General features: G+C 57.7%; 2 protein-coding genes across 2 annotated transcripts; both read right to left on the bottom strand.

The window, feature by feature from the left end:
• Positions 1–2380: 2380 nt before the first annotated feature.
• LOC134514834 (inositol 1,4,5-trisphosphate receptor-interacting protein-like 1) lies at positions 2381–3868 on the bottom strand. Its single transcript, XM_063333150.1, has one exon. The coding sequence runs from the start codon at positions 3866–3868 to the stop codon at positions 2381–2383; it is 1488 nt and encodes a 495-aa protein (XP_063189220.1).
• A 3071-nt stretch (positions 3869–6939) lies between these two features.
• On the bottom strand, positions 6940–12647 carry LOC134514833 (inositol 1,4,5-trisphosphate receptor-interacting protein-like 1). Its single transcript, XM_063333149.1, has 2 exons — positions 12376–12647; positions 6940–8173 (listed from the first exon to the last, which is right to left on the bottom strand). The coding sequence occupies exons 1-2, from the start codon at positions 12645–12647 to the stop codon at positions 6940–6942; spliced, it is 1506 nt and encodes a 501-aa protein (XP_063189219.1).
• Between the last annotated feature and the right edge of the window lie 1269 nt (positions 12648–13916).

Below are 13916 nucleotides of genomic sequence, written 5' to 3'. Positions count from 1 at the left end.
AAGTTTAGCATGCTATTAGTCACTTACCCAGGATCTGTTGTGGCAAGGAATCTGCATCTTGAGAAGTAATCTTGAGAGGCGTCCCTACTCAAGGTAGCCTGCTGCCATGCAGGAGAGCTCCAAGGGCTCCTGGGCTGTTGACTAGTTACAGGGGTAAGATGCTTGCGCTCTAGTCCTATTTGCACATTGGCCACAGTACCGGCATTGCTCAAGTTTGCCCTTGGCTATTGTGTTGTTATCGGACTCCCCAAAACCACCTTTGAGCCCTGGATGCCGCCATCACGACCAGGTGCACCCACTGTGACCACCACAGCTGGTTATCTCTTGGGCAGGGACATGGGAGATAAAGGTCCGGTTGGCACCTGGCGGGGAGCACACCATCACAGAAGCACCCCCAAACCCTTAGCAAACATAAAATGGGGCATTGTGGCCCGTGGATGCTTTGCTTGCTCCTTGAGATCCCGTCCCATCCCCTGCCCTGGATTCTCCAGTCCCGGACTTTCATGTCTGCCTCCTAGCCCCTCTACCACCTCTGTGAAACTCTCCCCTTGTCTGGCATCAGAGAGAAGGAGCTGTAGCCAGACCTGCCCCAGGGTGGTTCAGATCAAGACAGAAGGAGATGGATGGTGATGGCCACAGAATTAGAGCTGCTTTGTAAATTGTAGTATGCGTGTGTTGAGCAGGGATTCGTCAAACCATGTTGTAGCTCACCACCAGAGAAAGGCAGAAGAACCTTGTGTATAACCGCATTCAGGGTGCGCCAATTTGAATGGGAGACCTCATACGCATGAATCAAGAATTACTCTTGAAAGTCTATACTTTGCATCCCAGCCTCTCTTCTGGCTTGGCACGGGCCAGTTGTGGAGGTTTCTGAACACTTCCCAGGGTTGCAAGTTGCCACGGGGACAGCCGGCACCAGCCGAGCCGACCTGCCAGTCCCTCCCACGCACAGCCCAAGGGTGTCAGGAGCACAGAAACGCCCTCAAACACGCCAAGGCTATCTCGCAAGCCTGAGATCTCCCGGCAGCGGAGGGAACTGTGTGTGTTGTGCAGAGACCCTTGCGAAGCAGTATCTTCCACGCTGTGGCCGGCTTTCAGTGGCTGAACCCCGTCTGCGGGACGAGTTGCCCCCAACGCGACTGAGTTCCAGCACGGAGCTTCATGGCGACAGCACAGACTGCCGGTTCGGGTGGCTCGTTGATCCAAGCCAGTGGTGAAGGTGGCCGCTGCCCTAGAAGGCACATCAGCAGTGTACCACGGGCAGCGATGGCTTGGGCAGACACTCAGTGACTCGCTGCACCTCTGGCTACACCCTGGGGCGGTGCTTCTGAGAGGAGCTGGCATTTTGCTCTCAGATTGGGCTCGGAGGAGAAGCTCAGAGCCCGGGGCCAGGAGAGACAGACAGCAGAGCTGGCCCCAACTAGGTCTGCTGTGATAAAAGGCAAGAGTTGGTTTTAAAACAGCACGGCCCTCGCAGAGCCCGGAAAAGCCGCGTCCCTTGGGCTCATGGGCACCGGGCATCCGTTGGGCCTCTTTAGCCTTCTTTCAACGTAGGCAGTTCTTTTGATGTGGCAATTACTGAAGGTCTAGCAAATCTTCACCCACAGACCATCCTTGGATTTCCACTAGAGGTGTCCCAAAGGCAGGGATGAGTGCAGCTCTCCTGCCACACAGCTGCCCCCAGGCCACTGCTTCTCAAAACCGTGGCACGGACTTCGCCAGTGCATGCCTGGAATTGGAGGCATCTCAAAAGCTTTCTTTAACCTTGCTGCATGTGTTAAGTCTCCTGTGTTCAAGTGGTGGGAACCTGAGCATGAGGTGACGAGAGGGTGTGGAGCATGAGTCTCATGCTGGTACAGGAGCCAGAGCCGCCAGGGCCCCGCTCTGCCGTCGTGGCACTTGTCCCCCGTGCAAAGGGCTCCCCACTCGGCCCGCGTCATTCCCACCTCGCTGGGGTCACCCGAGGGCAATGCTATGGCGCTCCCAGGGCTTGCTTTGTGTATGGCTCCCAAGGAAGCCACGTCAGGCTCCCTCCTTGCGGAGCCACACAGGCAATGTGCCCAGCTGTGGAGGGTGACAAATTATTCCCATTGCCCCAACGCGGGAGGGGGAGCCTTAGCTAGGGAATCAGTGCAACCAGAGCCCACCCCACCAGCTCTTCAGCAAATGCTCCCCACCTCTGGGGCAGCTGAGCAGCCAGCACCCTATGCCCGGGTTCTCCAAAAAGCTGATGCAAACTCACTCAGAGATGCAGCTGTTGTTCAAACACACCGTTTATTGACAACTTTGTACAAAATAAAGCTTCCAGAAGGAAGGGATGCTCTCGAAGAGGTGCGGGCAGTCTAGGGGACACAAACAGAGCTCTGTCTGTGAAGACCTTTCAGACGCCAAAGACCTGCAGTCTTGTGAGCCGATCTTGCAGTTCCTCAAACTCACGCCATGCCTTGGCATGGGCAGCTGGGTCCTGCACCAGGCACTGGAAGAGGTTGATCGGCTCAGCTGCTTGGAAGGCTGCGGGCAAGATGATGTCCTCAGGCATGTTCTCATTCCCGAAGAAGAAGTGGTCCAGGCGTTTCTCCTCCAAGCAGCCATGCAGGTAGCACATAATATCCTGCAGCCGCATCATGAAGTCCCACCTGCCCCAGCTTGACGGGGGTATGGTGTTGAGGAGGTGCATGACAACCGTCTTCCAAGTATAGGAGGAAAAGCCTGCGCTCACAAGCATACTGGCACAGAGCTGCAGGCAGTTGAGGTAGAGGGTGTCACGCGGGGCCTGCCTGGCCATGCACCTGAAGAACTTTGCCTCTGCCACAGCGTAGGTCTCTGCCCAAGTTGTGCTTGGGGTGAAGATGGCCTCTGTAGTCTGGCTGCTGAGGAAAATGTCCGAGTTGCCTTGCTGCACCCCAAACACCATCTCAACCAAGAGGGATCTCCCAGAGGCATTTGTCAGCTGCAGCTTGCAGGAGCGGCTGGAAGGCAGCATCTCCATACTGTAGTGACGCGACTGAGTCATCTCCCCCCAGGCTGAGATCACCAAGTTCTGAAACCAGCGGGCAATTTTCTGCGCATCGAGGTAGAAGCCGGTGCAGAAGGTGCTTAGGAGGGTGGAATCCAGATTTCTCTGCAGCGCTTCCTCAGGGTGGTGGAGGAAGCACAGCATGTCCTCCACACATTGGTCCCTCGTGCAGGTGCACTCCAGCTCCACACGGACGCAGTTCTTTGCCGGCATCTGCCCTGCGGTGCCCAGCTCCAAGTGGAAGGCATGGCCATGGGGAGGCTTCAGGGGCACGAGCAGGCGGTAGACAGCATCATGCCCAGCGGGACTCCAACCTGCAAAGGTGCTGCCCACCCCGATGGCTGGCTGCAGCACCGGGAAGAAACTATTTGACAGGCGTTCTTGCAAGACAACCAGGACGTCGCCCACCAGCTCTTCCACCACCTGTCTCCCGTAGGCCATGCTCTCCACTGAACACCAGATGCGCTTTGCAAAAATCCTTGTCATCAGAGGATGCCCCTCATCATCAGAATCTTCTCCACTTCCTTCCTCCTCCAGCTCTGTGCTGCTGCTGCTGGAGCTCTTCTCTTCATCACTGCTGTCTGGCCGTTGGCTCCTTTTCCAGAGCCAGCAGCAGAGCCCGAAGAACAGGTCAGCAATCACCCAGCACTGCAACTGCTGCAAGGCAGCAAAGGCCAGGGCTCCCCAGTCCAAGCTGCTCCACTCATGCTCCTGCAGCAGCTGAGTCGTCTCCACATGCCGCTGCACGCACTCATGCTTGCTGTCATCCCGCTCATTGCCAAACAGGAAAACTTCCAGCAGGAGCTGGAAGATGCTTTGCACAAGCCAGGCGAGGACCATTTTTGCAGCCATAGCCTGTAGGAGTAGAGAGAGAAGGGGTTCAGTGGGGCTTGGAGGGAGGGAGCTGGCGGCGGGGGAAATGGGGATGGGAGCCGGAGGGAGCTGGGGGCAGGCAGGGGAGGGGACGAGGCAGCGGGGAGGCAGCAAGGCCTGTGCCCAGCCCAGGGGCCAGTGGCTGGGCCCTCGATGCTGGGTGAGAACCCACCCCGCGGGGGCCGGCGTTTCTGCCCCGGCCCTGGTCCAGCCCAGCCTCCCCCCGCCAGCCCACTCACCGCTAGCCCAGGCCGTACTGGGGCAGCGCTGCTGCTGGCGCCTTTTATAGCTGCCCCCCATTGTGACGCGTCCCCTGTGGTGTCCCATGCCACAGAGCGCATCACAGGCCGGCAGCCAGCCCCGCCCTTGGGCACCCCCCCGGCTCAGTGACAGCTTTTTGTAGTAAATGTGAGTGTGTTTTAAGAGGATTGGATGGTGAGGTGCAATCGGTCATTTACTGCATGGAGGGCAGGGTCAGTCAGAACTGTGAGGGAGAGCCTCCCGTTGAGTCAGGAGGTTCAGAGAGGACCCTCTTGCTTTCCAGACTCCTTCTCAGAGAGGAGTCCAGGGGCAGCTGGATCCAGTGCTAGTCCTAGGCTTGCTCAAGGGTTTATGTCTACAGGATGATACCTGCGCAATCAGTCCTTTCCGTGACTTAGCTACGATCTCAAAGTTTAGCATGCTATTAGTCACTTACCCAGGATCTGTTGTGGCAAGGAATCTGCATCTTGAGAAGTAATCTTGAGAGGCGTCCCTACTCAAGGTAGCCTGCTGCCATGCAGGAGAGCTCCAAGGGCTCCTGGGCTGTTGACTAGTTACAGGGGTAAGATGCTTGCGCTCTAGTCCTATTTGCACATTGGCCACAGTACCGGCATTGCTCAAGTTTGCCCTTGGCTATTGTGTTGTTATCGGACTCCCCAAAACCACCTTTGAGCCCTGGATGCCGCCATCACGACCAGGTGCACCCACTGTGACCACCACAGCTGGTTATCTCTTGGGCAGGGACATGGGAGATAAAGGTCCGGTTGGCACCTGGCGGGGAGCACACCATCACAGAAGCACCCCCAAACCCTTAGCAAACATAGAATGGGGCATTGTGGCCCGTGGATGCTTTGCTTGCTCCTTGAGATCCCGTCCCATCCCCTGCCCTGGATTCTCCAGTCCCGGACTTTCATGTCTGCCTCCTAGCCCCTCTACCACCTCTGTGAAACTCTCCCCTTGTCTGGCATCAGAGAGAAGGAGCTGTAGCCAGACCTGCCCCAGGGTGGTTCAGATCAAGACAGAAGGAGATGGATGGTGATGGCCACAGAATTAGAGCTGCTTTGTAAATTGTAGTATGCGTGTGTTGAGCAGGGATTCGTCAAACCATGTTGTAGCTCACCACCAGAGAAAGGCAGAAGAACCTTGTGTATAACCGCATTCAGGGTGCGCCAATTTGAATGGGAGACCTCATACGCATGAATCAAGAATTACTCTTGAAAGTCTATACTTTGCATCCCAGCCTCTCTCCTGGCTTGGCACGGGCCAGTTGTGGAGGTTTCTGAACACTTCCCAGGGTTGCAAGTTGCCACGGGGACAGCCGGCACCAGCCGAGCCGACCTGCCAGTCCCTCCCACGCACAGCCCAAGGGTGTCAGGAGCACAGAAACGCCCTCAAACACGCCAAGGCTATCTCGCAAGCCTGAGATCTCCCGGCAGCGGAGGGAACTGTGTGTGTTGTGCAGAGACCCTTGCGAAGCAGTATCTTCCACGCTGTGGCCGGCTTTCAGTGGCTGAACCCCGTCTGCGGGACGAGTTGCCCCCAACGCGACTGAGTTCCAGCACGGAGCTTCATGGCGACAGCACAGACTGCCGGTTCGGGTGGCTCGTTGATCCAAGCCAGTGGTGAAGGTGGCCGCTGCCCTAGAAGGCACATCAGCAGTGTACCACGGGCAGCGATGGCTTGGGCAGACACTCAGTGACTCGCTGCACCTCTGGCTACACCCTGGGGCGGTGCTTCTGAGAGGAGCTGGCATTTTGCTCTCAGATTGGGCTCGGAGGAGAAGCTCAGAGCCCGGGGCCAGGAGAGACAGACAGCAGAGCTGGCCCCAACTAGGTCTGCTGTGATAAAAGGCAAGAGTTGGTTTTAAAACAGCACGGCCCTCGCAGAGCCCGGAAAAGCCGCGTCCCTTGGGCTCATGGGCACCGGGCATCCGTTGGGCCTCTTTAGCCTTCTTTCAACGTAGGCAGTTCTTTTGATGTGGCAATTACTGAAGGTCTAGCAAATCTTCACCCACAGACCATCCTTGGATTTCCACTAGAGGTGTCCCAAAGGCAGGGATGAGTGCAGCTCTCCTGCCACACAGCTGCCCCCAGGCCACTGCTTCTCAAAACCGTGGCACGGACTTCGCCAGTGCATGCCTGGAATTGGAGGCATCTCAAAAGCTTTCTTTAACCTTGCTGCATGTGTTAAGTCTCCTGTGTTCAAGTGGTGGGAACCTGAGCATGAGGTGACGAGAGGGTGTGGAGCATGAGTCTCATGCTGGTACAGGAGCCAGAGCCGCCAGGGCCCCGCTCTGCCGTCGTGGCACTTGTCCCCCGTGCAAAGGGCTCCCCACTCGGCCCGCGTCATTCCCACCTCGCTGGGGTCACCCGAGGGCAATGCTATGGCGCTCCCAGGGCTTGCTTTGTGTATGGCTCCCAAGGAAGCCACGTCAGGCTCCCTCCTTGCGGAGCCACACAGGCAATGTGCCCAGCTGTGGAGGGTGACAAATTATTCCCATTGCCCCAACGCGGGAGGGGGAGCCTTAGCTAGGGAATCAGTGCAACCAGAGCCCACCCCACCAGCTCTTCAGCAAATGCTCCCCACCTCTGGGGCAGCTGAGCAGCCAGCACCCTATGCCCGGGTTCTCCAAAAAGCTGATGCAAACTCACTCAGAGATGCAGCTGTTGTTCAAACACACCGTTTATTGACAACTTTGTACAAAATAAAGCTTCCAGAAGGAAGGGATGCTCTCGAAGAGGTGCGGGCAGTCTAGGGGACACAAACAGAGCTCTGTCTGTGAAGACCTTTCAGACGCCAAAGACCTGCAGTCTTGTGAGCCGATCTTGCAGTTCCTCAAACTCACGCCATGCCTTGGCATGGGCAGCTGGGTCCTGCACCAGGCACTGGAAGAGGTTGATCGGCTCAGCTGCTTGGAAGGCTGCGGGCAAGATGATGTCCTCAGGCATGTTCTCATTCCCGAAGAAGAAGTGGTCCAGGCGTTTCTCCTCCAAGCAGCCATGCAGGTAGCACATAATATCCTGCAGCCGCATCATGAAGTCCCACCTGCCCCAGCTTGACGGGGGTATGGTGTTGAGGAGGTGCATGACAACCGTCTTCCAAGTATAGGAGGAAAAGCCTGCGCTCACAAGCATACTGGCACAGAGCTGCAGGCAGTTGAGGTAGAGGGTGTCACGCGGGGCCTGCCTGGCCATGCACCTGAAGAACTTTGCCTCTGCCACAGCGTAGGTCTCTGCCCAAGTTGTGCTTGGGGTGAAGATGGCCTCTGTAGTCTGGCTGCTGAGGAAAATGTCCGAGTTGCCTTGCTGCACCCCAAACACCATCTCAACCAAGAGGGATCTCCCAGAGGCATTTGTCAGCTGCAGCTTGCAGGAGCGGCTGGAAGGCAGCATCTCCATACTGTAGTGACGTGACTGAGTCATCTCCCCCCAGGCTGAGATCACCAAGTTCTGAAACCAGCGGGCAATTTTCTGCGCATCGAGGTAGAAGCCGGTGCAGAAGGTGCTTAGGAGGGTGGAATCCAGATTTCTCTGCAGCGCTTCCTCAGGGTGGTGGAGGAAGCACAGCATGTCCTCCACACATTGGTCCCTCGTGCAGGTGCACTCCAGCTCCACACGGACGCAGTTCTTTGCCGGCATCTGCCCTGCGGTGCCCAGCTCCAAGTGGAAGGCATGGCCATGGGGAGGCTTCAGGGGCACGAGCAGGCGGTAGACAGCATCATGCCCAGCGGGACTCCAACCTGCAAAGGTGCTGCCCACCCCGATGGCTGGCTGCAGCACCGGGAAGAAACTATTTGACAGGCGTTCTTGCAAGACAACCAGGACGTCGCCCACCAGCTCTTCCACCACCTGTCTCCCGTAGGCCATGCTCTCCACTGAACACCAGATGCGCTTTGCAAAAATCCTTGTCATCAGAGGATGCCCCTCATCATCAGAATCTTCTCCACTTCCTTCCTCCTCCAGCTCTGTGCTGCTGCTGCTGGAGCTCTTCTCTTCATCACTGCTGTCTGGCCGTTGGCTCCTTTTCCAGAGCCAGCAGCAGAGCCCGAAGAACAGGTCAGCAATCACCCAGCACTGCAACTGCTGCAAGGCAGCAAAGGCCAGGGCTCCCCAGTCCAAGCTGCTCCACTCATGCTCCTGCAGCAGCTGAGTCGTCTCCACATGCCGCTGCACGCACTCATGCTTGCTGTCATCCCGCTCATTGCCAAACAGGAAAACTTCCAGCAGGAGCTGGAAGATGCTTTGCACAAGCCAGGCGAGGACCATTTTTGCAGCCATAGCCTGTAGGAGTAGAGAGAGAAGGGGTTCAGTGGGGCTGGGAGGGAGGGAGCTGGCGGCGGGGGAAATGGGGATGGGAGCCGGAGGGAGCTGGGGGCAGGCAGGGGAGGGGACGAGGCAGCGGGGAGGCAGCAAGGCCTATGCCCAGCCCAGGGGCCAGTGGCTGGGCCCTCGATGCTGGGTGAGAACCCACCCCGCGGGGGCCGGCGTTTCTGCCCCGGCCCTGGTCCAGCCCAGCCTCCCCCCGCCAGCCCACTCACCGCTAGCCCAGGCCGTACTGGGGCAGCGCTGCTGCTGGCGCCTTTTATAGCTGCCCCCCATTGTGACGCGTCCCCTGTGGTGTCCCATGCCACAGAGCGCATCACAGGCCGGCAGCCAGCCCCACCCTTGGGCACCCCCCCGGCTCAGTGACAGCTTTTTGTAGTAAATGTGAGTGTGTTTTAAGAGGATTGGATGGTGAGGTGCAATCGGTCATTTACTGCATGGAGGGCAGGGTCAGTCAGAACTGTGAGGGAGAGCCTCCCGTTGAGTCAGGAGGTTCAGAGAGGACCCTCTTGCTTTCCAGACTCCTTCTCAGAGAGGAGTCCAGGGGCAGCTGGATCCAGTGCTAGTCCCAGGCTTGCTCAAGGGTTTATGTCTACAGGATGATACCTGCGCAATCAGTCCTTTCCGTGACTTAGCTACGATCTCAAAGTTTAGCATGCTATTAGTCACTTACCCAGGATCTGTTGTGGCAAGGAATCTGCATCTTGAGAAGTAATCTTGAGAGGCGTCCCTACTCAAGGTAGCCTGCTGCCATGCAGGAGAGCTCCAAGGGCTCCTGGGCTGTTGACTAGTTACAGGGGTAAGATGCTTGCGCTCTAGTCCTATTTGCACATTGGCCACAGTACCGGCATTGCTCAAGTTTGCCCTTGGCTATTGTGTTGTTATCGGACTCCCCAAAACCACCTTTGAGCCCTGGATGCCGCCATCACGACCAGGTGCACCCACTGTGACCACGACAGCTGGTTATCTCTTGGGCAGGGACATGGGAGATAAAGGTCCGGTTGGCACCTGGCGGGGAGCACACCATCACAGAAGCACCCCCAAACCCTTAGCAAACATAGAATGGGGCATTGTGGCCCGTGGATGCTTTGCTTGCTCCTTGAGATCCCGTCCCATCCCCTGCCCTGGATTCTCCAGTCCCGGACTTTCATGTCTGCCTCCTAGCCCCTCTACCACCTCTGTGAAACTCTCCCCTTGTCTGGCATCAGAGAGAAGGAGCTGTAGCCAGACCTGCCCCAGGGTGGTTCAGATCAAGACAGAAGGAGATGGATGGTGATGGCCACAGAATTAGAGCTGCTTTGTAAATTGTAGTATGCGTGTGTTGAGCAGGGATTCGTCAAACCATGTTGTAGCTCACCACCAGAGAAAGGCAGAAGAACCTTGTGTATAACCGCATTCAGGGTGCGCCAATTTGAATGGGAGACCTCATACGCATGAATCAAGAATTACTCTTGAAAGTCTATACTTTGCATCCCAGCCTCTCTCCTGGCTTGGCACGGGCCAGTTGTGGAGGTTTCTGAACACTTCCCAGGGTTGCAAGTTGCCACGGGGACAGCCGGCACCAGCCGAGCCGACCTGCCAGTCCCTCCCACGCACAGCCCAAGGGTGTCAGGAGCACAGAAACGCCCTCAAACACGCCAAGGCTATCTCGCAAGCCTGAGATCTCCCGGCAGCGGAGGGAACTGTGTGTGTTGTGCAGAGACCCTTGCGAAGCAGTATCTTCCACGCTGTGGCCGGCTTTCAGTGGCTGAACCCCGTCTGCGGGACGAGTTGCCCCCAACGCGACTGAGTTCCAGCACGGAGCTTCATGGCGACAGCACAGACTGCCGGTTCGGGTGGCTCGTTGATCCAAGCCAGTGGTGAAGGTGGCCGCTCCCCTAGAAGGCACATCAGCAGTGTACCACGGGCAGCGATGGCTTGGGCAGACACTCAGTGACTCGCTGCACCTCTGGCTACACCCTGGGGCGGTGCTTCTGAGAGGAGCTGGCATTTTGCTCTCAGATTGGGCTCGGAGGAGAAGCTCAGAGCCCGGGGCCAGGAGAGACAGACAGCAGAGCTGGCCCCAACTAGGTCTGCTGTGATAAAAGGCAAGAGTTGGTTTTAAAACAGCACGGCCCTCGCAGAGCCCGGAAAAGCCGCGTCCCTTGGGCTCATGGGCACCGGGCATCCGTTGGGCCTCTTTAGCCTTCTTTCAACGTAGGCAGTTCTTTTGATGTGGCAATTACTGAAGGTCTAGCAAATCTTCACCCACAGACCATCCTTGGATTTCCACTAGAGGTGTCCCAAAGGCAGGGATGAGTGCAGCTCTCCTGCCACACAGCTGCCCCCAGGCCACTGCTTCTCAAAACCGTGGCACGGACTTCGCCAGTGCATGCCTGGAATTGGAGGCATCTCAAAAGCTTTCTTTAACCTTGCTGCATGTGTTAAGTCTCCTGTGTTCAAGTGGTGGGAACCTGAGCATGAGGTGACGAGAGGGTGTAGAGCATGAGTCTCATGCTGGTACAGGAGCCAGAGCCGCCAGGGCCCCGCTCTGCCGTCGTGGCACTTGTCCCCCGTGCAAAGGGCTCCCCACTCGGCCCGCGTCATTCCCACCTCGCTGGGGTCACCCGAGGGCAATGCTATGGCGCTCCCAGGGCTTGCTTTGTGTATGGCTCCCAAGGAAGCCACGTCAGGCTCCCTCCTTGCGGAGCCACACAGGCAATGTGCCCAGCTGTGAGGGTGACAAATTATTCCCATTGCCCCAACGCGGGAGGGGGAGCCTTAGCTAGGGAATCAGTGCAACCAGAGCCGGAACATCAGCTCCGAAGAGGAATGGCAAGCTGCCGTGGGCCAGGGGTTGCCTCAGCTTAAACCGAGAGGAGGAGAGGGAGTTCACCAGTCGCTGGTGTGCTTCATACACGGGAACCAGCTTTTCTGCAAAATGCTCCCTGGCTCTGTGGCAGCTGAGCCGTCAGCACCCTGTGCCTGTGTTCCCCAACAAAGTGATGCCCAGACACTCACGGAGGCAGCGTCTGTGTGTTAAACAAGTGATTTATTGACATAAATAAGCACAGGGTGAAGCTCCCCAGGGGAACGGATTTGGGAAGAGGGGGGGCGGTCGCTGTGCAGGGGGTAACGGGAGAGAGTCTCTATCGGAAGGCTCCTGGCAATGGCCGCGTCCTGCTGCTGGTAACAGTGGCCTCTGCCTACTCACAGCTGAGGAAGGCGTACGAGTCGCCCTGCTTCACTCCAAACATGAGCTCAATCAGGATGGTTCTGTTGGAAGTGTGCGTCATCTGGAGCTTGCAGGAGTGCTTGGAGGGCAGCACCGTTAGACAGCAGTGTCTCGACTGGGGCATAACCGCCCAGGCGTCTTTTAGCAGCATCTGGAGCCAGCGTGCGGTTGTGTCTATGTCCAGGTAGGGGCCAGTGCAGAAGGTGTGTAGGAGGCTGGGCCCCTGTTTTTCCCTCAGCTCCTCCTCAGGGTGGTGGAGGAAGCACAGCATGTCCTCCGCCAGCGGCTCCTTCATGCAGGTACACCGCAGGTCTACGCGGAGGCTGGCCTTCCTCGCCAGCGTGTCCTCGGTGGCGCTGCCCATCTCCAGGTGGAAGGCATGGCCCCGGGGGGGCTTCAGGGGCACGAGCAGGCGGTAGACGGCCTCCTCCTCACAGGGAATCCAACCTTGTAAGGTGCTGCTCACCCCGATGACTGGCCCCAGTCGTGGCACGAAACTGTCCCAAGAGAGTTTTTGGCAGATACGGAGAAGTTCGTCCACCAGCTCCTCCACCATTGTGAAGGACTCTGACAGGTCCAGAAGGCGTGTGGCCGAAATCCAGCGCAGATCCAGGGCAACACTGGGTATTTCTTCTGGCTCCTCCTTATCAGCCTCATCTCTCAAAGTGTCCTTCTTTGGTTGTTGGCTCCTTTTCCTGAGCCAGCAGCAGAGCCTGAAGAGCAGGACCATCACTCCTGCAATGGCCCAGAACTGCCATTGCTGTAAGGCAGCGAAGAGCAGGGCTCCCCAGGCAAAGGCGCCCCGCTCCAGCTCCTGCAGCAGCCGAGTCGTCTCCAGGCTCAGCTGCTCCATAAGCTGCTGCACGTGCTCGTGCTTGCTGTCGTCCAGCTCACTGCCAACCCTCTGCGGGAGCTGGATGATGCTTTGCGCAAGCAAGGCGAGGACTCTTGTTGCAGCCATAGCCTGTAGGAATAGGGAGAGAAGGGGTTCAGTGGGGCTGGGAGGGAGGGAGGGAGCTGGCGGCGGGGGAAATGGGGATGGGAGCCGGAGGGAGCTGGGGGCAGGCAGGGGAGGGGACGAGGCAGCGGGGAGGCAGCAAGGCCTGTGCCCAGCCCAGGGGCCAGTGGCTGGGCCCTCGATGCTGGGTGAGAACCCACCCCGCGGGGGCCGGCGTTTCTGCCCCGGCCCTGGTCCAGCCCAGCCTCCCCCCGCCAGCCCACTCACCGCTAGCCCAGGCCGTACTGGGGCAGCGCTGCTGCTGGCGCCTTTTATAGCTGCCCCCCATTGTGACGCGTCCCCTGTGGTGTCCCATGCCACAGAGCGCATCACAGGCCGGCAGCCAGCCCCGCCCTTGGGCACCCCCCACCCCGGCTCAGTGACAGCTTTTTGTAGTAAATGTGAGTGTGTTTTAAGAGGATTGGATGGTGAGGTGCAATCGGTCATTTACTGCATGGAGGGCAGGGTCAGTCAGAACTGTGAGGGAGAGCCTCCCGTTGAGTCAGGAGGTTCAGAGAGGACCCTCTTGCTTTCCAAACTCCTTCTCAGAGAGGAGTCCAGGGGCGGCTGCATCCAATCCTAGTCTCAGAGTTGCTCAAGCGTTTATGTCTACAGGATGATACCTGCGCAATCAGTCCTTTCCATCACTTAGCTAAGATTTCAAAGTTTAGCATGCTATCAGTCACTTGCTGAGGATCTGTTGTGCCGAGGAATCTCTGGATCTCGAGAAGTAATCTTGAGAGGCGTCCCTACTCAAGGTAGCCTGCTGCCATGCAGGAGAGCTCCAAGGGCTCCTGGGCTGTTGACTATTTACGGGGGTAAGATGGTTGCCCTCTAGTCCTATTTGCACATTGACCACAGCACCAGCATTGCTCAAGTTTGCCCTTGGCTATTGTGTTGTTATCAGACTCCCCAAAACCACCTTTTAGCCCTGGATGCCGCCATCACGACCAGGTGCACCCGTTGTGACCACCATGGCTGGTTATCTCTTGGGCAGGGACATGGGAGATGAAGGTCCGGTTGGCACCTGGCGGGGAGCACACCATCACAGAAGCACCCCCAAACCCTTAGCAAACATAGAATGGGGCACTGTGGCCCGTGGATGCTTTGCTTGCTCCTTGAGATCCCGTCCCATCCCCTGCCCTGGATTCTCCAGTCCCGGACTTTCATGTCTGCCTCCTAGCCCCTCTACCACCTCTGTGAAACTCTCCCCTTGTCTGGCATCAGAGAGAA

This window comes from Chroicocephalus ridibundus, chromosome 4 (assembly GCF_963924245.1).
Source record: "Chroicocephalus ridibundus chromosome 4, bChrRid1.1, whole genome shotgun sequence".
Lineage (NCBI taxonomy): Eukaryota > Metazoa > Chordata > Aves > Charadriiformes > Laridae > Chroicocephalus > Chroicocephalus ridibundus.
This window is presented reverse-complemented; position numbering and strand designations above follow the sequence as displayed.

Bases quoted from the DNA above. Each gene is read 5' to 3' on its own strand.
- LOC134514834 (XM_063333150.1), bottom strand. From the start codon at position 3,868: ATGGCTGCAAAAATGGTCCTCGCCTGGCTTGTGCAAAGCATCTTCCAG.
- LOC134514833 (XM_063333149.1), bottom strand. From the start codon at position 12,647: ATGGCTGCAACAAGAGTCCTCGCCTTGCTTGCGCAAAGCATCATCCAG. The intron at 8,174-12,375 runs GAGCCAACAACC...CTGGCTCTGGAA, and splicing joins TGCTGCTGGCTCAGGAAAAG to AAGGAGCCAACGGCCAGACA.